At 36.9% G+C, this 24,508-nt stretch overlaps 1 protein-coding gene across 1 annotated transcript; it reads left to right on the forward strand.

Annotated features, from left to right (window-relative positions):
• Window positions 1-8,370: 8,370 nt before the first annotated feature.
• LOC147868349 (uncharacterized) lies at window positions 8,371-23,043 on the forward strand. Its single transcript, XM_087318187.1, has 17 exons — window positions 8,371-8,762; window positions 9,819-9,947; window positions 10,038-10,193; window positions 10,593-10,676; window positions 10,770-10,898; window positions 15,163-15,387; window positions 15,556-15,687; window positions 15,767-15,862; window positions 16,629-16,802; window positions 16,898-17,231; window positions 17,499-17,624; window positions 17,822-17,891; window positions 18,033-18,093; window positions 18,176-18,397; window positions 19,437-21,014; window positions 21,124-21,158; window positions 21,796-23,043. Exons 1-17 carry the CDS (start codon window positions 8,706-8,708, stop codon window positions 22,511-22,513), a joined length of 4,326 nt encoding a protein of 1,441 aa, XP_087174313.1. The 5' UTR covers window positions 8,371-8,705; the 3' UTR covers window positions 22,514-23,043.
• The last annotated feature ends 1,465 nt before the right edge of the window (window positions 23,044-24,508 follow it).

Consider the following 24,508-nt stretch of genomic DNA (forward strand, 5'->3'; position numbering starts at 1 on the left):
TTCCTTGAACCAAATGAATTGAATATGTTGTATTGCTTGAATAGATTCTTCCTACATGACAATATAACATCACGATCTCCAATAGAATCTACCAAGAAGAAGTTTTCATATGAAGATATGAAAATCGTAGATCCACATACTCGGGGAGAACCTATAAGACCATTCCATATTATCATATGTGATGACTTCTCGAAAGGTTTAAACAAATACAATATCACCTTGATCTTTTGGAAAGACAATATGATAGAGGTGTCAAGTTATGACCCTTAGGTACAAGGTGAAAAGTGTGTCGAAGCCACCTTGGTTGAAGTTCCTATTTGTACATTTATCCATGTGGAGTGGAGTTATAAGTATGGGCATTGTCTGAATCTCCAGATATGAGGTGGTCATCTCTACTTAACTTGTGTTTGCGTATTAGGGGTAACCACTAGTCTTTTTATTTTATTTTATTTTCAAAGAAAGATGCACCTTAGTATATTACTGAAAACTGTACATAGAGAAAACAGAAGAAGACATTTCATCTCACTTCTATTGTAATACAAAGGCTAGTATAAGCATATGATAAAGTAAATGATGTCATATATGAAACAAGTAGAACAATATTATCAGTTATGCAACATAAAAGAAGGTATTGCATAATTCCACCCCTGACCAACAATTGTATTTGAAAATAAGTGAAGTCCTTGCCATCGGTTCTTAAAGGCCACTTGTCGTTGCAATAGAACATCAACCGAACCCTCGTAACATCTCCATGGAGGACACCCCATAACACTGCACCCCAATAGAAATTTGAATGAGAATAATGTTGTCCCAACAATAAAAACAACTTACTTTAAAATAGCTTGATACATTTCCACCAACACTCAGTTTTTTCCATTGATAATCAGTTGAATCCCGGTCCAATTTATGAAGTGTTTTTTATTGAAAACCCCACAATGATCAATACAACAAGCATGCTTGAAAGGGTGGATCCAAAACCATTATTCCCCGATCTTGCAACTACTCGAATAGCTGAAATATTGGCGGACATCCACACACCTGAAGCAAAGTATATATGCCACAACCTACCATCATCGTCAACATTAAAGTACATAACATAACCTACAACATTAGTTATTTTAGCTCCTAAAATAACTTTTAAAGGAGAAAAATAACCAAACCATATCTAATTACTTGAGGGGGACCACGAAACCATAATTTATCCCAATGCCACTTGCATATCATTACACATAATAACATCTCCTCAAACTGAATGCTAACGGTTGATTCATAACATAGCATCCCCATGAAAGAAATAACATGCAACTAATGCATCCAAAGAAGCTCAATTTTGCCTAGGATGGCTACCAAGCAAAAAACCTCTCACATTAGAGATGAGAAAATTCTAGGTCAAAGGTTGTATCGACAAGTCATCCATTGTCAAAGGCATTTTCCGAACCATAATATTTTTAACGACATACCAACTTGTGAGAATTCCATTAAAAAATCTATATTTTGGCAAGGTTGTTTTAACAATTCAAAATTATGAATAAAAGCCCACCTTAATGAGGGTTGCCACGCTCCACCTATTGTCAAACACATAGTAGACAACCTATGCATCATCAGCTAACTCCAAACACCTTACATTGGCAACAGATCTCTACACACAAATTTAGAGAACATATCCTTACATTCTGATTCTGGATCCACCAACCCCAACCCACCATTTTGTTCTGGAGCAATCAATATTACCCAAGCTACTATATGCCTTTTATCCTAACCTATTTTTACTCCCCAAATGTAATTGCAAATAAGGCGTTGCACTTGTAAAATACATGACCTAGCAAACAACATAGTAGAAGCAATATACCAAATAGTTGCAAGAATAACTTGATTAGCTACAAGTACACGGCCTGCAAATGACAAGCCAACCAAATCCCAAAGCAACAATTATTTCCTTAACTTTAGAGGAGCAACGAACACATATGCATTAACATGAAGTCTCACTTGGCAGCCCAAGTAACGAATAGTGGTTCCATCAGGAACGCATTTGAATTCCTACGAAGGCATCGAAGTAGGCGATGGATTTTGAGATACCCAAAAACCAAGAGATTTATGCCAGTTTATATTTGCTCCAGAGGCCAAGCTGAATTCCTCCACTACTACTTGTAATTTTCTAGGAGTACGATGTTGTTTTCTAAATACCCATTGTTGTATATTCGTGTAGCCCAACAAAATGATTCCTTCAGGGATCTTGTGTAGCTTTTTGAAGATTGGTCTTACGTATTGTGGACGTTATAAGGGGCATTAGTGCTCACAACTACACTAAAGGCAAATGCACATTCGCAATTAGTGTAAAGCTTGCATTAATCACAACCCATAAAACTATTGGAAGAAACCTAACAAAATTTTGGTACACAAACTCTTGATGGAACACCCTAAGTCATCATATCGTGAACAACGAATTTCCTTGACCAAAATCTTATCAAAATAATTGTCCTTCGCTAGAATAGCAACCACCATGTTGAATTTGAGTATAACTATACAAATGAATCTAAAGAGGGGAGTTCCAAGATACACTGTTCGTGTGAAAGAGGATGCCTTACTTGTCATGAAACGATGCAAACCCATGAACCCATGACAAGCCCAACAAGTGAAATATGACGTAGACAATATACACAATGTGGGCCTAGTCTATCCAATATAACATCTCACTTGGTTGCCACACCTATCATGGAAGTTCCCTTGAAAAAGGGAAAGATGCAAATAGGTTTTTATTTCTTGAAGGTAAACGAGGCCATAATCAACAATAATTATTTGGTCCTCATACATAAATTACATATGGGAGAGGATAACCGACAAAAAGGCATACAATTTCATTGACAATTTTTCATGTTATAACCATATCATGATTGCATGTGAAGCCTAATGTAAGCAAATAAGCTTATAAATAGTCAAACTCGTTGACAACTTTTCATGTTAACCCAAATCATGATTGCATATGAAGACTAACAAAAGCAAATAACGTTATAATTAGTCAAACTCATTGACAACATTTCACGTCATATCCAAACCATGATTGCACACGAAGACTAACTCGTCTGCATTCACCATTAAGTTTGACCGCTTATAAGCAAATGTTGTTTAGATTAACATGTGGTTTGAACATATACCAAAGGGAGTTGACCACATACTTGAGATTCCATCTCAAGTATGTGACCTATGTTGTAAATCCTCACAGTTTGTGGTTGTACCAAGACAATAATTGATATAGGTTTCAAATGAATCTTTTAATTCCAAAACTCGAGATGAGTACTTACTGTATTTGGCAGGTGGGAAGATCTCATGATAGTAACTAACATGATTAAAATGATAATAAATGAGATTTTAAATTAAGGAAATGAATCATGGGGATGATTAAAGTGACCATGGAGTTTAAACATGTAAATTTAGCACGTGACAATTGATTTGCAACCTTGGGATGCCCTCGATGTTCTTTTTGTCTTCCGACATGGTTTCTTCTTAGTTCACCCTAATGAAAATATTTTCATTAAGAGCTTATGAAAACATCGTTGATTGCTTTAAGCGGCACATTAAGTTTGACAACAATGCTAACAAGATTATAGAGCTCTAGGATGTTGTTATCTTGAAGCACTTACCTTTATTCGGTGGATGTTATTTATTGTATAAGTCGTCTTATAGCATCATATAACAATCTACCTTCTCGTCGGTGAGATGAGTAGTAAACAGTTTTCCATCACTCACAAGCTTTGAGAAATATTGTAGTCTCAAGGCGAAGATCTTCAACAACTATACTAAGACCCACTAATTAAGATAACACTTGCTTGATAGCAATAACTTAATAATCACACTTTATTTACTTAATGGGAAAGAAAGGCCTCAAGAAGGAATGGGCTTATATATTTTCAATTGATTTAGTTATGAATATTAATACAAAAGTAAGCTCGAGAAATTGAGAAGCGAATAATCTCATTCTCCTTTCGGAATTGATTTGCTCTAAGGCTATTTAATACCTGGGTGAACACCATCACCTTTTGCTATTCTTTCACTTGTTACATTAGCCTCTATCTTGATCGTTATGTTGATGTTATTCGAGAGGTGTGGGGAGTGTGATCAACAATGGGGCGTCAACTTCACAATGTGGAACATGTGAGGTTATTGATTCAACATAAAGATATGGCATGTTAATTTCAGAGAGTTTATATATGTGTATATCAAAGAGGTGTAAAATGGAGAGATCTAAACCATTTATTTGGGTTATTATCTAATATTTGTAGCTTGTCATGGGTAAAACAAATAGAGAGAAAAAGAAAGATTCCTTGTGGTCGGTTGTCTAATATATACATGCACTTTGTAATGCCTTCTAATAATTGATGTACATATCAAGATTTGAATCAAAGGATGGGATAAAAAATATACGACTTATCATTAGTACATAACCCCATATGAGAGAGGGAGAGATCACGATTGTAAGAAGAATTTAATAATTGTCTCATGTTTTGTTTTGTGTCGGTGTCGAATGTTTTATTATCTATATCCATAGATTGATACATGCGTGATATTCGTGAATAGAAAATAGCCCCAAGAATATTATAAAACCATTCGTTTACATATATGTATATACACGCATACATAGATTGATACATGTGTGATATTTGACATCCGTTATATTCGAGAATAGAAAATGACCCCAAGAATATTATAAAACCATTCATTTACATATATGTATATACATATGTACACACTTACATTTATGTACATATATACACACATATACATATATGATATAACATACATATATATTGTTATAACTTATACATATACACACATGCATCAATAATTAATTAATTAATTAATTAAAAAATATTAGTTAATTAATTAATAATCAATTAATACATTAATAATTAATTAATTAGGGCTTGGGCTAAACTTAGGGAAACCCTAAGTTTGCAGCCGAGAACAGGATGTAGGATTAGCGTAGAGCATGACAGGGAGTCGAGGACGCAGGCCGAAAAGAAGATATACGGTCGAAATTAGGATTATGACTGAAATTAGGGTTCCACCTAAACCCTAAAATTTTGGCCGAGAACAAGATGTAGAGGGAGGCAAGGGTAGGGATCGGCAATGGTTCGGTTTAGGCTTAGCCAGTTTGGCCTTATCCAAGCCAAACTAGCTAAGCCTAAACCGTTTAGGGGTTTTCAAACCTGAACCAAACCAAACCAAACCCTAAACCGGTTTGGGAGAAAACAACAATACTCTTACATTGAATATTGAACTTCATAACACAATTCTATTACAATTTATCATTGAACTTCATAACAAAGTTCCGTTACAATTTATCATTGAACAATCCCCCTTCCAATATGCTCCAAATGTAGAATGGTTACAAGGCTTAGAGAAAAACAACAAGAAAACATAAAATGAGAAATGCATTGTCTGTTTTGATGGACTGGTCACTGTCTATGTCGAGAGTCCTATTACCTAAGTCGTCACTCTTGGGGTCTATGTGTAGACAATAGACTCGTGACTAGTTAGAACTTAGAACTTAGAACTTAGACTTTAGCAATAAACTATAGTAATTACTAATTAAATAACTTAAACGGCTTAGACAGCTTAGACGGCTTGAGCCGGTTTGGCCAAACTGGCTCAAGCCTAAACCGAGCCGCTAAGCCGCTTGAAGTTGGTTAAGCCAAACGGTTTAGGCTTGAGCCGAGTCGTTGTCGATCCCTAGGCGAGGGTGTAAGCATCACGCACAAGGAGCAGGGTGAGGCTTCCTCGCTCGCTCGCAGAAAACAAAACTAGTTTAAAAATAAGAAAAAGTTTTTTCAAAAAAAGAAGAAAACGAATGCATTTTCATTGCATTCGTTGGGCAGGGCCCACGAATGCAAATATGTCAATCTATGTCTATAGGCTATATCTATATCTATCCCTACTAACTTCTTGTTGATTGCATTTAGCATTTAGAAACTAATGTAATGTATCTTACGTTTTCGTGTAAACAACTATAATGCCCTCATTTATGCATAAGTTTATTATAGTTTATCACACGAAAAACAAACATATATACATTAAAAATTCCTTTGTTTTTTGTGATGCAAACCACGAACCTTCTAAGCCAATGCTAATGTTATTGTTTTATGGCGAGAATTTCATATGGGGGTAGGTTTTAGGGATTGTCGAGTCATTTGTGGAAATACATACACTTTTGTGGCATGTGTATGTGAATCTAAATATGTATATATACACACACACATACGTACACGTGAGAATGCTTTTGTATGCTACTTTGGCGCCGCCAACAATCACAAGTACAACAAATCGCTTGTCATTAGTTTTTGAAATGTTGGCAAGCAATGTCTTTATATCAATCTGAACTTGAAAACAAAGCAAAACATCCACACGTTTCAACGGCCAAAGCCTTAATCTCTTCTCGTAGGCTGAGGTAGCTCGAAATATATGGAAGGATAGCCAAATAGCACAAAATATAGGCAAAAAGAATAATGAAGATTTGGCATTACCAATTTTTCATTGTGAGATAGTACCTTTTTGCATTCATGATACCCAACTTGTTGCAATATCTAAGTGAAATTATTTCCCATCCATGAATGAAGAATTTGATAATGGAATAACACATACAAAAATAGTTTTAAGATTTTGTAAGGAACTACTTGCATGTCATTATCAATGTAGGTAAATAGATGGAGCAATGAACACTTTTATAAAGAGCGTATTTATGTGTCTAGGATGGGAAGTAAAAAAATATCCAAGAAAAGCACATTATGAGGGGTCGAAGATATCAAAGAGGGCAAAGGTTTACATGGAGAGTAGAACAAACACATGATGTCAAGTTTTAGAAATATCTTCATTATCTTACATCAATCCCTACACAACATGAGATACTGCAACCAAGTTTAGACGCCATCATCCAATATATAAGCTCTTTAAGTTCATCTCCACATACAACTCTACATTGTCCTACATTTAAGAGGCTAACATTTACCTCTTGACCCCGTTAATATCTATGCCATAAGAGGTATTATATAGGAGAATGATACATGTACCATCGTCCTAACTAAACGCATGAGGTACTTAATGAAAGCTATTACCAATTATTAATGTTACATAAATGTGTGTGCTGGGCCCATGTGCGCACACACACACACACACACACAATTTGTCTAGCTATTGGCTTGGTGGTTGATATCCTAGTATCAAAGTCATAAATTTGAGAGAGCTCGAGTTTGATCCTTCCCACGAGGCTATGCCTCGTCCCATAGATCTCAGTCTAAGTCTTGTGTATGTTAAATTTTTTTTTTACCTCTCATTGTACACTCTTGATCATAGTTCGTAGTATACTGGAATGCATTGACAAACATTCATTTTCATACGAATGCAAAAGCATGCGTATGTTATCAAAACATTCTCATGTTATTTTTTACACTATTTACCTTATAATAAATAATGAATACAAAAGTATGGTATTTACCATACGTTGAGGGTGTTTACCATACTTGAAGGTTTGAAACATTCGCGAATGAGAATGCACGTATGGCACACATGGTTCATACTATGCACTTGATGCACAATGTGTGTTATTGGTGGGAAACCTTCTCAAGTGTTTTTTTATTTTTGGTGAATGTCAAGTTTAGAAACATTAAAAACTAGAGAATAAATAAGTCATGAGAGACATACCAAACATGAAGTGATCATCAAACGAGGAAAGTCTCAAATACAAATTCGGAGGTAGTCGAGAGTGTCCAAGGAGCTAAATATTGACCCTCCCAAACCAAGCACATGGTGCACAGGTACGCACATAGACATACGCAAGCTCTTAGTCCAAAATAGTTGTCGTAAAGCGAGCTGCGTCAAAAAGGCTCACATTCAAGATTATGTGTGCAAAATAGTGAGATTATTATTTACGAGCATATGTGAATTAAAAACAAATAAAAGTCATGGAGAGCAACATTGGTATGTATGTGAAGGGGGTGTGAAATGGGATCTTTGCTCCCATGCCATGCCCGGCCATCGACCATCGACCACCGACCGTCCCATATGGTTGGTTGGGTAGGGGGGCTCATCGACATATGTATGTATAGAATAAATATATCACAAAATAAATAATTAAAATAGATAAATAAATATGTACCGAGGAGAATAGATAAACAAAACAAAAGCCAAATAAATCATATAAAGTCATTAATAATTGGGGGGGGGGGAACATTATTATTATTATTATTATTATTATTGTTATTATTGAGAAGAAAATAAAAACAAAAGGTATTTCGTGGGTGGCACCTTCTCTCTCTCTCTCTCTCTCTCTTTCTCTCTCTTTTTTTTTCCCTTCTCTCTCCCTCTAGACTCTCTCTCTCTCTCTCTCTCTCTCTCGTCTTGCCGGAGGAGAGAACACAGACAGACAGAGAGACAGACAGGAAGGACGAGAAACCGGCCTCCATAGCCACGTCGAGCCCTTAGACTTCAAGGAGCTCCTCCATTCTACACATGCCTCCCATTCCTTCACACCATGACTCCCCCTCCTCCTCCTCTTCCCTTCCATTTCTTCTTCATCGCTCAGCTGTCAACCCTTCCTAACGATCGTAGGACCTCAGCTCTCCCGTCTCTGGTTTAGCCATCGCCCTCTCAGCAGCATCAATCAACTGCGTGTTATCTTCTTTCATCCCAGCATCGCCTCCGAAAGAATCGTTCCAATGAACAACCACCAAAGACGTGGCTCGTCTTCGTCTTCTTCTTCCTCTCTCTCCAAGGTAAGCTTCCATTTTTCTTTTTTTCCCCCACGAAAAATCTTCCAAATCTTTGTTCTTTACGGATCAAATGGTGGTTTTCGAAACGGCTCCTGGAAAATTTGGCTTTCTTTGCCCTGCATTGTGGCCTTCCTGTACATAATGTATGACGTGCTATAAATACTCATCCACACCCCCGAGGATAATAGCTGCGTATCACGTGATAATAGGGTCTTCAGGAGCCACAATCACGTGCGTTTCTTCAACTTCACGTGATAATCTGGAGGAGGTCTGAAATGGTCAGGATCTCAGCAAAATCTGTATTTGGAAACTCAAAGCAACAATTCCCTCACTTGTTTGAAGCTGAAATGGAAAGATTCCTCAATTGTTGGAACTTAAAAAAAACTAGTTTTCTCACTGGCTGGAAACTGAAAGAAACAGTTTTCGACCTGGCTGGTTATCCGGAGTTTTTTTGTTAGTTCAAAACTTGGATGGCAGCATAATGGTTCACAACATGCTTGCAGTTTTGCGAGACAGATTATTTCGAACATTAGATGGCGTAATAACTCTTAGACTTCACATGTCGGGGCTTGGACATTCTCCTCTTCAACAATTGTCATTGGGTCTATCTTTACAATCAATCAAATGCCGTGTTTATGGTCACTGTCTTCATGCACACAAATTTTCTCCCTGGCTGGAATCCTATTTCGGTTCGAACTCAAAAGAAACAATTTGTTATTGTCTGGAAGCAAAAAGAAACGAATTTCTCTCTGTTGGATACTATTTTGTTTTTTCATTAGTTCGAAACATGGATTCATAATGGTTTGCGATAGGCTACCATAATGGATTTCATGATGCGCCCATGGGCGTTTATCTTAAATTTGTCACCCCACATATATAGGGCATATATGACGCAAGTACGGCCATTGGAAAAGCTACTGATGATCTGGGAAGAGCAATCAAAATTCTAAATGCCTCTAGTTGCGTGCATTGTGCCATAAATATGATTGATTGGTTATTCATTATATTCCTAGGGTATCATTGATAACCTATAGTGTCAATGCTTGAAACTTATGACAGGGGTTGGATGTCTTTGGAGCAGTGGAAGAACTGCACAATTTAAGTGCGAAAGAAATGAACAAACTGCTGAGAGATTCTCAACATGTCTTCACACTACGTTTAAGAACTGGACGAGGGGCTTATATACGAGTAAGTGTAGTATAATATACTTATTAGTTGTTTGTGAGCTACCTTTTAAATTTGTAGTGAAACATCTTATTGGTACCTTTGTTCAATCAGGTTAATTTGGAGCGATTGGTGTTACGTTTACCTTTACATTTACTTGCATGTGTGGCATCAAGAGGAGCAGAGCCACGGTTACGCTATTTATTGCGAGGTGTTCGCCTTCTTCATTCTCTTAGTGACCTTGCAGTCCGGCATCCCAAACTGGAACAGGTAGTTGTTTTTCTATTTCCTTGTTGAAGATTGTAGCAAACAACAATTTGGGAACTCAGATTAATTAGTAGAACCTTCCAGTTTTTTGTTGAAGAGCATTTGGTGTAGGAGATAAGCAGATAATATTTGAGCATGATTTGTGCGCATATGTATAATCTTGTCGAAAGTATGATCATGCATGCCAGGAGTCAAAAGGATTTGGAGTAGACCACACTGCATTAAATCCAAATGTTTATATTCAGTCATGCAGTTTTTTATGTGCACCAAATCCTTTTTATGCCAAATCATGCCACCTTTATTGTGTTGGACATTTTAGGATTAGAATGTAGACATTTTTCTATAGCATACACATCCTAGAAATGATTAGTTAGAGTTTTGAAGTTTTCTATGCTATTGCAGATCTTCCTTCACGAAGTTAAAATCCGGGAACAAATTTTGGACTTGGTCATATATATGCTGATTACTCTAGCAGGTCCAGAACAGGTAGAGGATCATCGTACTTGGTTTCATGGTTATCTGTCAAAAATAGTTTCTGTGAAGTACTTTAAGGTCTTTACATATCTTTGATTTTTACAGGAAGGTCGGCATGGAAGCTCTTTTACAATCTTACATGCAGCCCTTGTGGCATGCAGCTTACATCTGCTTCCTGCATTCGTTGCTGGAGAATGGTCTGATCTTGTGCCTGTTCTCTTAGTGCATCCTAAGGTAAGGACAGAGCAAAGGATTTCATTTACATTCGATGGATGCTGGCTAGGTTGGAAAAGAGTAAAATTTCCCTGGAATTAATTAAACTGCTGATTTTTGTTGCATGTGGGCTGCACTCTTCACATTCCACATGATTTCATCTTCTCATGTCACTCATAAAAGCCAACTTCTAATAATAAACCTGTTATCGCACTAGTCTTACTTACATTTTTGCTACTTCTACAGTTTTAACAAGATTTTTTCTGTAGGCAATTCTTTAAGATGCAATCAATGTATTCTGTTAACATATTGTCAACAGCTGGAGTGCATATACATGTTTGCTCACTCCTGAAGATCAGGTGTCATTTGCTAAATGCTAGACACTTTTGGCTGTAATTTCTGAAATTAGGCATTAGGTTGGTAAACTCTAGGGAAGGACAGTTGCAAGACGTATGCTGGTGTGTACTTCAGTTTGGGTGTTCGTGAAAACCTTTCCTTCATAATTTTCTGATTTAATTAGAACTGTCTAAAGAAATACATGTGTTTCTGGAATTTGGAGCCATTCGGTGCCCTCTCAAGTATCTTTTTTTCCGTGAAGGTTTTTTTCCCAAGAAAGATACTCCATTAATGTTAAGAAATGCCCTAAAGCTGTACAGGAAATATGTACATATAGGTAATTTCCCCTGTGTTAAGTTCTAACTATTGGCTTAAATAAATATTTCGGTGAAGAGTAAAACCAGTCCACCTTGTCAAAAATCTGCCTATAAAATATTCCTTTGTCCTATGTGGCATGAAACTCCAATAATTGTAATACTGCCTGTTGCATATTACCTTTTATAGTATCCAAAGAACCTCTGAGATTATGCACAATCTCTGTCCAAATCCCAGTAACTATTTGAGCAGGTCTTTCTGTCACATTTTGGAATACCTTCAAAAATCTGGTCTTCCAAATATACCAAATAGTGATATTACTTATGAATTGCCATATTTCAGGTTTACCAGTCTCTATTTGTTGATTCAGGGGTATAATTAGTTTTTGCATCAGACCATGTCTCATAGATAGAACATCTGCAACAGCCTCTTGTTCATATAACATTGGTTGACCTTGTATCACCGCCCATAATACCGCCCCCCCATGTATACACCGCTCGAGGATATACCGGTGTTAACAGTGTTATGACTCTTTTCCATATTTCCATCGCAAAAGCACAACTCCACAAACTGCTTAGCAGTCTCCACTAGATTTGTACAAAAAGGAGACATATTGTCATGTCTGCATCCACCTTCAAAATGGTTTAGGCCTGTTTTTGACACATTGACCATGTCAATATGTGAGGACATGACTAGTTGAAACGACTTAGGTCTATCTCATATGATATAATCATCCAGAGAAGGAAGTAGATATACTAATGTACTTTTTGAGGCCAAAATAGCTTACTAGATTAAATGAGAGGTCACATCTTTAAATCTTGTCTCATCTTGGAGAACAATCTAAAGTATGTATAAGTAAATTAGCAATACTGCTTAAGGTACTATACATACCTAAGCATTTAACATCCTGAACTTAGATGGACTGAACATAGGCCTGTCCAAGATGGAAAGGTCTTTGAAGTGAGGGAAGCACCTGTGGTGTCAAGCAATAATGGTCTGTGTTGTTGATCCCAAGGTTGAGGGGGTTGTTCTAGATAGATGTGTCCTATGTGCATGATAAACTGCCTTTGCCTGATCTATTGTATCCCCTTTCAAGTGTTGTGGTTGAGACCATACTTGTGTAGCCCTTGCTTGACTCGTAGCATGAGTGATGGAGCTAGACAAAGTTATCAGGGTTCTTTGTTGATGAGCTGTTTTGGTTGTATTTTTGTCTTTCAACAACTTTCCAAATGTTTTGATTGAGGCCCTACTTGTGTAGCCCCTGCTTAACTTGTAGCATGACGAGTGATGGATCTAGACAAAGTTGTGAGGGTTCTTTGTTGATGAGCTGCTGTGGTTGTATTGTTGTCTTTCAACAACTTTTCTCTTTTTCTTGAGTTTTAGCAAGAGCGTTCCCCAGTCTCACTGGCTTTACTATTCAATAATCTTGCCAAAGCCTTGTTGGAAGAGGATATGGCATCTCCCTTTTATGGTGGGTCAAACCCTTGTTTGAAGAGGCTATGATATCTCCATTGTATTTCATAGAAAATAACACTACCAGGTCCTTTCTTCCCATGGATTTTCATGCATATATCCTGTCTCAATCTCTAACTGATGTGAAGATGTTTTCAGCTGCCCATCACTCTTAGGAATGCATGAGATAAACGTGGGATTATAAATGCATTTTGGAACATGTGTTTATAAAGGGCCTCATAATGGGCCATGTTCCTACCAAGAACAGTTGTGGGGCTGATCCACGTTGTTTCGTTGTACAATTGGATGCTATCATTTTAGATCACTCTATTCTTCTCCGTTTTGGTCATGTTCAAGTGGATAATCCAAGATATATTGGAATAGAGACAATACATTTATATTTATGCCATATTCTGGGAAGCATTCTTTCATTTCAGCGTATTAATAACGATTATCTCTATGTTCAGCCAGCTGTTTTGACGGTATAACTGCCAATCTTTAGTATCTTTGATTTGGAAGCACCCAAAACTTTTGGATATGAGTCACTGCCTGGAATTTTACTCCAGTCATCATTGGAGCTGCTCCCATCTCCACTCAGATTATATTGTGGGGCATCAAAATTATTTTAATTTCTTTTAGGAGGTCAAAATGGCCTATGAGACGGAATGAGAGATTATATTTTCAAATTTTGTTTCATATTTGAAAACAACAATCTAAAATACGAACTAAATCAGTAAAGTTGCTTAAAGGTACAAGAACTTAACATTCTGAGCTTAAATGGACTGAAACTTTTGCCTTATTTCATAAAAGTAACACAATGGCAAACATAAAGCTCTTCCTATTTCACATCCTGATGACACAATCAGCACGCCCGTTCTTCCATAGATTTGCGTGCATATTTATCTCAATCTCTAGTGATATGAATAGATCCTCATGAAGAAGTGTTCTTTCTTCAGTTTAGATCACTTAATTCTTTTCCATTGTGGACATGTCCAAATGTAGAGAATCCAAGCTATAATGGAATGGAGGTGATCGCAGTCATTCTTGGCTTTCAGCATACCAACAACACTTATTTACACGTTCTGCCAGCTGATTTTATGGCAGATTTTCCAATCTTTGGCACATTTGCTTTCAGAGCTCCCAAGTTTTTTGGATACTGGTCATTGATCAAAACATTGCCTTGATAACCTGCCTTGTTTCTTATCTGGGGTCCATCATTAAAACTAAAGATCTTTTCAAATCAGATGAGACAAATCATGATTACAAATAAATGTGACATTAGGCTGCCACACTGATGCTTGTAAGCGAAGTACTCACATACAAAGTTTTCCTTAGTCTTGAGCTCTCCATATAACTTGTGAAGTTATCAGTATGCAAAGTGATTATCACTTTTACAGGCCCTGCTGGCCACCACTCTTCAGAATGGATGTTGAAATCTATGTATCTCTAATAGAAACATCCTAATTGTCTTTGATCATAGAAGTCCATGCCTTGGGAGAGTGATCCAAGTAAACTGTGCAGTGACATAGATAGTGCTCCTCATACTTGGGCTTTGTATGGCATAATGGATATATCCATTGTTTCAGGGGAATACCTTTATTTTTACCTATCTCTATCTCCCACAGATGTGATGTATAGATCTGTTTGAGACAGAGAGAGAGATTTGAAGAGGTTTGCCCAGATGGATGTAGCTCAGTTGGTAAGGTTGCCCAATGGAAACCAGGTGGTCATGGGTTCAACCCCTACATTCCAGTGGCATCTAGTGAATTAAGAGATATATAAGAAGTATATAATAGAGAGGTGAGGAAGCTGGGTTTCGAACCCAGAACGCAGTGCTTGTAGTTCTAACAACTTACCACTTGGGTAAGGTAATTATGATAAAAAAAAGAGAGAGATTTGAAGAAGCCAAAATGGCCTATAAAACCAAACAAGAGATTACATCTTAAAATGTTGTCTCGTCTTAGAGAACAACAAACCAAAGTAAATGTAACTAACTAAAAAAGTAAATAGAAATACAATAAGATGTGATTAAAGAATCTTGTCATCTATACATGTAAGATTCTCAAGTCAGATATATTGTAATTTTGTCTTTGAAAGATCTCTAGCATAGATCGAACAAGAGAGAGTGAGAGAGAGAAATAAAGAAATAATAAAAATTACTTTTTACATCCATTTGGAGCAGGTTGATATTTTCATGGATGTAACTTTCGATACTGTGAGGCGAGATGTTGGACTTCTGCAGATAAAACTGCGTGGTTTAAATTCCAAGTTGATGAGCAATAGAGTCTCAGCAACTGTAGCAGGGTCTATGGCAGAAGTCATTGCTCAACAATGTGAGGCTTCCATTCAAGTTTTGCAGTCTCTTTGTCAGCCCCATGCTTTTAGAGACAAAGTTTTGAATCATAAGGTTAGCGCATATTATCCACAAAGTATCATTTTCGGTATCTAGATAGTAATAGAAAGAAGCCAGTGATAGCGAGGTTGATTTGCTTTGAATAACAGAATCTCATGGTCCTATGGTCCTATGGTTTTCTGGAGATTACTGTTATACACATATAAATTGTTTTCTATGTAGGAGCTTTGTAAGAATGGTGGGCTCCTACGTCTTGTTTTAGCGGTTTTGAAACTACAAGTTCCAGTTCTACTGGCGGAGTCAAAATACCTGGTTTCATTAGTTGCACGTCTGAAATCAAAAATATTATCTCTGGTACTTACATATTTTTTTTAATGTTTTTTCATGTTATCAATATTTGAACCAGCTATATCTAACCCACATCCTGCTCTAGATGGTCAAATTTTGTGAGACAGAACCAGTCTCATTTCTTGATGAGGTTGCTGCAGATGTGACAACTATGCGTTTGGCAGAGATGGTTGCTTCAGAGGTACACATACTCTACTCATACTGTTTCTCTGAAGATTTGTACGTGATTGAGCCTTCTTTTAAGACTGAATATTCATTTCCAGGCTAAGAAACTTGTTGGTAGGGAATATCTTTTTCGTTTTGGGAATTAAGTGGCTTGCAAATATTATTTGAGGAAGGAAACAATACCATCCATTATTATTGATTTAATGTTTTATAAATCTGTAAAGTATTTTTGGCATACTGCACCATTATAGCTATCTTAAATTGAGAGATGTCCATTTAAAGGTTTTGTGTATAAAGCAATGTTAAAAAGTACTAGATCTAGCTATCACTCAATATATGAAAATGTCAACAAATGGAAGTAGAAAATTTCTAGACAATACCAAACATTTAGAAATGGAAAAATTGGGCTTTATTACAATAGCAATAAACATGTTTGTATGTTGATTTAATATGGAACTCTGCACCCTTAATATTTAAGATTAATTCCACGGTACAGGCTGAATATATAGAAGACTTTCTACGCATATGTTCCTGTGAGGGTGGTGAATAGGTGTCATGTGTTGGTTGTTTTATATGATTAATTCTCCACTAGAATATATAGAAGACTTTCTACGCATATGTTCCTGTGAGGGTGGTGAATAGGTGTCATGTGTTGGTTGTTTTATATGATTAATTCTCCACTAGTTGGCATTCTTTAATATCAGACAAGACACATAATGAAAGGTGACATAGTTTATTGGGAATTCTTTGCTAATTTATTTGAAGTTTTTTGTCTACTTCAGGTTCTTTCTATTGTGAGGAGTGCTCTCCTAGAAGAACCCAAAGATGCTCAAGAACCTGATGATGATGATGATGATGATGAAGTGTCATCTGGTTTGTTGTATATACACGCAATGCGTTTGGCGGATATTTTCTCTGATGACTCAAATTTTCGAATCTTTGTAATGGATTTCCTTGTGGGTACAAGCTTTGTCAGTTGTTTTTTATATTTCTGGCACATGAGATTGTTCTTGTTTCCAAACAGTTACAATATGCTAGTTGCATTTTTTAGGCACCAGATTTGACCAAAGTTTTGGCACAGTCCCCAACAGTATTTTCGTTGAGATGGTGTGCCACTTCAGGGACCGATGAAATCAAGTCAGGATCTGATTCTGTGTTGATATATGATCCATTTAAAGCTGCAGGAGCAGCTATGCATTCTTTCAAAAGTTCTGGGGGACCCACAAGGGCATTGGGAAGTAATGCAGCTGTACTGGCAGATGAATCATCTGGTTGTTCATTGTCTGCAGGACAGCTGCAATTCACTTCTTATTCCCAAGAAAGATCCGCTTTATTTATAAAGATCGTGGCAAATCTGCACTGCTTCAATCCTGAGATATGCCCTGGTTGGTCCCATGTAACTTCAAAGTGTTGCTTATATTGGCTTTAATATTCCTATGTATCGTGTACACACATGAAACACACATGCAATTAAAATGTAAAGATTCTATATTAATTGTGAAATTACTGCTTTGGCTTATGACCAAATGCAGTTACTATTCAGACCAATTCCAAGCACATTTGTCATTACATCTGTTTCTTGAGAAGTTTTGATTATCAATTGGCTCGCAACTTTTTATTTTCACTGATCCTATTTTTCTTTTGTTTTGCAGCGGATGAAAAAGATCGGTTTCTGAATTTATTTATTGAGTGTCTAGTTGTTGGGCCTTTTACCCCAGGGAACAGTGCATTTTTTCTTAGTACTGTTCAGACAGCTGTTCGTGTTTGTGAGAACCTTTGTAAGGCAGCTATTATTTCTCTATCCTCATTTTCTGATGTGTTATCATAATATATCATGCTACATCTATCAGATGGCATGTAGCATAGATTATGAGTACAGTTTATATATATGTCTGCATTAGTGCATTGAGTTAATTCTAGTGTTTGAATTGCGCATGTAGAATTTTCAATCAAAAAATAATTCTATTTTTTCCAGTTATGTTGCTTGATCATGTGTCATCACTTTCATCTGAAGCAGTGATTGATGAAGACTTGCAACTGGTCAGGTACTTGTTTCATTAGCATCACCTATTGCTTATTCTGTCATGGAAAATTCTTATTGATTTGTCACTTACGTTGCACACTTTATTGAATGGATTAGAGTAGGTTTTTTGAGGCTAATAGGTGGTTTCATCGTTTTCTTACAGCAATTTTTATTATGCACTTCATGATGCCATTTGCCCTACAGAAACTTTGGAACCCATGCAAGTTAGTAGAATCCTTGATCTAGCTATTCTAAGTGTTTTGTCTTCGTTTGCTTGGAGGTTTTTGAAAGTATACTTTTCTATAGGAGGATCCAGTTGTGGCTTATGTGAGGGATGCACATGAGCAAAAGCGCAAAGCTCTTCTAACTCAATGGCAGAAGTCAGAACGTTGGAAAAGAGTACATTTATTTGAGCCAAGTGATGCCAAAGAACAAAGCAATGGTGGAAGCTCTGTAAACAAAACTGCCAGTAACTCTTCATCAAGCCACCCAGATGCTAATGATCGTGATGCTAGTGAGTTTGCTGAGGTATGTTTTTTTGAAAGCAACATCATTATGTGGGATATAAAGAAGCTGTTTAAAAAACTGCCTGTTTAAATGGCTGTAATAAGACAGCCGAAATATTTTCCACTTGTACAGTCCACGATCTATCTGCAATAAAAGAGGTTTTGGGGATTGCGTAAGTGATCTGATGGGAGAACTCAAGCATACAAGAAATTAGGTTTTGCAGAAGGCTGAATCATGTCAAGTTGAAGTAATCAGAGTTAACTCATAATGGCATATTTTAATGTTAAAAAGTCTATAGGTTATCTTGAGCAGATAGTTTGCGACATAAGATATATTTCTTATATCTTCTTCCAATCACGGCTGTAACGTACACAGCATACCATACGCTTATAATATGTACTCTCAGTACTTACCAAGTATTCGACATTTTTTTATAAGTACTTAAAATACGTATTCTAAAGATATAATGCATCAAATATGTAGAATATCTTTAGTGTGTTGTTTACTTCTAATATCAATAGCAGCAAGTTGGATCTTGACATGTGTTTTTACTCACTTTTATCAGATCTTAGTGACATTGTGCACATTCACTTGAGGGTCTCACCAGTAAAATTATTTAAATACCTTTATCAGATCTTAGTGATAATGTGAAGACTGAGATGGTTAAGACAGATCAGAATGCAAGCTGCAACAAATTGAAGAAAGAGAAGCAAAAGGAGGATGTGTTGCCAAAACTTCCTATTATCTATTTTTTTCCCCTTTCTTCAAAATAAACCTAAAAGAAATTACAATAATTGGTCCAAGTTTTATTATTATAAAAATGGCAGCTCTAAAAGGTCGAATATGTTTTAATACGTGTGAGTAATCTAAAACGTATTCAGTGTGTAGAATACATGTATTCAAACAATTATGCTTCCAATGCGCAGATATAACATCTTATATGTATGTTTTCATTACTCTGATGGGTGAAGGCTATTGTGAATCATGGAGCATTGATTTAAATTTATACAGACATGCTCATTTCAATGTTTTGAAGAGGTTTTATGTTACCTGATAACAGGAAGCTCAGAAGCTAGGTCAACAATTTATGGCAAAGAGAAAAAGAGATGCTTTTGAGTCAGTGACTGATGCTGTAGTGACAAGGAAACAAGAATACGATAATCATTGTTCGGAAGGGGATGCAAGAAAAGCATGCAATTTTGAAGGAGCAGAAAAGTATGTGAAAATTGTCGAAGACAAGATTGAAATCCATAGAAATCCAATCCATAATGCTTGTATAATAAATAAAAGCAACATAAATAATGCAGAACTATTATCTAGGGGAATCACAGGGAATTTTAAAGTGACAGTTAGTCAACCTGAAGATGAACAGTTGTGTGGTGGAAGTAGAATGACATCAAGTGAAAGGGATGCTATTAGACCTGTCTGTATAGAAGGATTGCAGGTCCAAGCAGTGTCTCAAAAAATAGATTTGAAACCCTTTTCCAAAGGTATTTCTGAAGATAAAATTTCCTCTCAAACTGAGCACAAAAAGCCATTGGATAGAGAGGAAGCACGTATAAATATAGAAGAAACCACAATTAAAAGGCCATATACAGATATTTCTTGGCATGAAGAGAGAGAGCCCTTTCCCAGGGGTCATTCATCTGCTTCAGATTTTTTTCTCACAGGGAATTTGGTAGACACTGGAAATGTCAACTTAGGAAAGAGCATAGAAACTCGAAGTACAGATGCAACACCACCTCTTAGTCCCGTCAAATCTTTGGTTGATCCTGTAGGATCTGTAAATGAAGATGTAATGATGAATCATAACAAGCAGATTTCTGTAACAACTAATGTGACAGAGAATGCATTGTCATTGAACAGTGGAAGTGATGATATCCTTCCAGAGAAGATGAATTATGCTATCAATGTGACTGCAGATAAGAAGCTTTCAGAAACGGCACACTGTTATAAATATCAAAACAGGGATTTCTCTAAAGAATTTGAGAGTACAGAACATAGAAATAGCAGTTTCTCACAGGATTTTCCTGGAAATCCTGCAGAAGGAGAGGTACTTGGTGTACAGGAGATCAGTTTTGATTTGAAACTGAGAGCAGATGATCCTGCTACGTGTACTGGAAATTGCACTGAACTTGGAAATGAAGATAAAAAATGTGAGTTTGGGAGACTTTCCGATGTGTCAAGATTTTTACATGTGCAACATATTCAGGATATATCAGGGACTGCGAAGGAATCATCTGAGATTTTTGCTCCAGAATCTTTGTGTACAGATCCCATACAGGTAAAGAATGATTCCATTCTATGCACTGCAGAAACCTTTCAGGTTTCTGTCCCAATTTCTACCCAGGTATATGCTAGTGGAGAAGCTTTTGCCTATGGTGCAAACGATTCTCGAATTACAGGTGCTCCTGACATTTCTGGAGTTTCCACAATATTGGAAGGAAGTAATGCAGTTGGAGCTTTACCAAACAGAGTTATGAAAGATACGTCAGAAGAGATTCAACCAAGAAAAAGGAAAAGAAACATCATGAATCAAACACAGATGATTGTCATGGAGAATGCACTGAAGACTGAACCATACATGCGAAGACACCCTGAACTTATAAAGCAATGGACAAACAAACTGAATAAGATGGTAATTTAAAGCTTGTGTTTACATAGTGCATTCACTGACTCTGCTCAATTTAGTGTGGAAAATGATTGTCTATTCACAAGAACAAATATTTATCTTGATAATTTTGCAGGGTCCTGAACTTTCATATCAGCAGCTTAAGAACTGGTAAGGGATCCCATTAATACTATAATCTTCAGTTTTGTTTGTGCTTCCCTGAAGGCCAGAACCTCTAATTGACTATCCATGTTATGATTTTCAATCATAATTGATTTGCTCCTCTCTCCTCTCCTGTGGAGTTATTTTTGTCAATTTATTGATTTGTTATTTTCTCTCCCCAATTATAGTTTGATCTTCAGTTTTTTTTTGTGCTTCCCCAAAGTCCTGAAACTCTAGTAGCCTATCCATGTTATGATTTTCAATCATTATTGCTTTGCCTCTCCTCTCATGTGGAGCAATTTTTGTCCATTTATTGATTTTTCATTCTCTCTCTCTCTCTCTCTCTCTCTCTCTCTTTATAGCGTAAGTCTTATTTTATTTTATTTGTACTTTCGATGAATGGGTAAATACCCCAATTTTGTTGTAAACCAATTGTCTCATGGGCCAATTTTGGTCTTAGAAGACGTTAATATATCTTTCTTTCTTTCTTTCTCTCTCTCTCGGCCCTGTGGATGTTAAAAATATATCTATCTATTTATCCCCTATGTATTCAGTTTTATCATTCTACTAATCCTTAAGGAAAGCATAAGAAGTGAGGTTTCATATTTTGTTTTTGGTACAATGCTTCTTTTTTCTTACTGTTCAGGCTAAACAACAGAAAGGCTCGGCTTGCACGCCATCGAACTGGAGAAGTATCGGTTGATATCCGCATGCCCATATACAGTCATGATACATCTGGACCTGGTAGCAGCACATGCAGTGGAAGCTCCAATGATCCAAATAGATCCACGTCTGATGATGGTGCAAACACTAGGGATTCTGGAAGCACCTTACAAACTAAAATGCATCCTTCAAGTATGATCCATATCCCACAATGCAAATTTGCAACGGAGGACATGGATGCAATTATGGACATCGATGTGAATGCTGCTCACATCAGATCTAGCATCTCAGTGGATGATAATCTTGCTAACAGATCTGTTTTCCACGACCAAGATTCCAGCTATGGGAAGTATGTACCTGAAACTGTTACAGAACTTGATATGGCTTCTGGATCATATTCTCAGAGATCAGCTGTTGTCAAGTTTGTGAAGTGCGAAGCTGGCCAATTTGTATCCCTTTTGGACAAGGATGGCAAGGAAGCTGCAACAGGAACTCTGCATCAGGTAGAAGGGAATTGGCAAGGTAAACGGATTGATGAGCATGGTATTTGCATAGTCAAGATCATGAATTTGAATGTCGATAGGAATACCATGCTTCCACATCCATCACTTCTAACAGGGCAGACCTTTGAGGAGGCTGAGAAGTTATATGGACAGATGCTAGTAGCGTGGGATACCAAGCGAATTTTTCTGATCAGTTGATGCATAATATATTCTTGTTATCACTGAATTTTCGGCATCTGTCTGTAGCTTACAAGCTTCGTACATGTAATATTATTCGAATGTGACTGGTCCATTTGTCTTGCTCAAGCTTCAGAGGAGTGTTTAGCAGGAAAGCAGCTTGGTATGATAATGACCTGAAGTTACGTTCTCTCACACCTTTCCAAATTTGAGAGGTTGTCCTGGTTCTTTACATTACTTCTGCAAATATGCCCTGGTGTGAATGTATATCCAGACATGGACTTGATTACTCAAACGAGTAGCCATAGCTCATATGTAATGTTCATGAATAGTAAAAGAAACAAAAATATAGGCTCCTCTAGTTCATTGTGATTGGAACTTCTTGGGATGAGCCATGAAGTGGCCTAATTTTCACAATGTATATGTATCCTCTGTATTATTAAAAGATCATATGTACCGTTCATAGAAAATATCTCTGGCTCATCTCCACTTTTGTTGTGGGATGGTTGCTACATATGGTACATTGGAAACAAATTGATGTTACCAAATCATATGTTTGTCTATGAAATCACCCTTCAACATTAAAACAATCTGTCACAAACCAATTGCAAATAAAATTAGTGCTATGAAGTTCTCATTGACGATCAAGATTGCGTCTTGCAACCATAGGTGATTGATGATGTTATTCTTACCCAATCAAGCTGCCAACTTTTGCAAAGGATACCAACACCATGTAAATTTGCTGAACAAAGTAACTAAGCCCATAAGTTGTCAAAATTGCATGCCTTTATTTATTTGGTGATACATACATATTTTTCAATCTCAGTTTGGCACATTGCCTAACACAACTTAAGGTTGGACTTGTAGATACAAGGCTAACTCAATGTCTATTGCTACTGATGGGTTTATATTGATAATGGATTCTTGATGATGTTTGCATGGTTCTATGCATTTGCCATTCTTTGCTAGGGGAGGCTAAAATTAGAGATCTAATAACACATGTATTGGTTGGTAAGGTAGTTTTTTGGGCGAACCCTTGTTTTATCTCACGTATGTAGCCTCCACGTGTGCACTTGTTTTTTGACCTTTGAAGTAATCATACTAGTGTATGAATCAAGAATATTCCATTTTTTCCCAATTGGGAAAAGGAATAGTAACATATGGATTGATAGAATGGAAGTGAAGCTTGCATGTATTTAAAATCAACTCCAAAGAATTGATCGAAGGAACACGAAAAAACTTAAACATAGATGTAATCATATGAGTCAACAATCATTGTCGTCAATGACGTCATCATTATTGGCGTGTCACGTATCTTTATCTTGTAATTAGCTCACCCTAGTGGTAAGTTGTTACACTACAAGCCACTATGTCTTGGGTTCGAAACCCAATTTTACCTACCTCTCTATTATATAGTTTATACATATCTCTTAATTCATTAGATGCAACCATGGAATGTAGGGGTCGAACCCATGACCTCCATTGGGCAACCTTACCAAATGAGCTACATCGATCTGGGCATTCCCTCTCTCTATCTTTTTTATTATCATAAGTACCTTACCCTAGTGGTAAGTTGTTACACTACCAACATTAGTGTTGTCTTGGGTTTGAAACCCAATTATCTCACCTCTCTATTAGATACTTCATACATATCTCTTTTAATTCACTAGATGCCATTGTGGAATGTAGGGGTTGAACCCATGATCACCTGGTCTCCATTGGGCAACCTTACCAACTGAGCTACATCCATTGGGCTCTCTCTCTCTCTCTCTCTCCATCTCAATTGTTTTCAATTAGCCATTACAAGGTCAGAAAGATGGGCCTTTATTCCGCTGTTCGATTTTTTGGCAATGTTTTTTTCGAATTATAATTAGCTTGCCCTAGTGGTAAGTCGGTAGACCCTTAGCATTACGTACGGGGTTAGATACCCAAATTTCTCACTTCTCTATTACTCCATCTCTGTTAATTTACTAGGGGGTGAACCCATGACCTTCTTCTCCTCTCTCTCTCTCTCTC

Source organism: Azolla caroliniana, unplaced genomic scaffold, assembly GCF_043228905.1.
Source record: "Azolla caroliniana isolate FFs.n. ecotype wild unplaced genomic scaffold, voAzoCaro1.0.p SCAF_1, whole genome shotgun sequence".
NCBI lineage: Eukaryota > Viridiplantae > Streptophyta > Polypodiopsida > Salviniales > Salviniaceae > Azolla > Azolla caroliniana.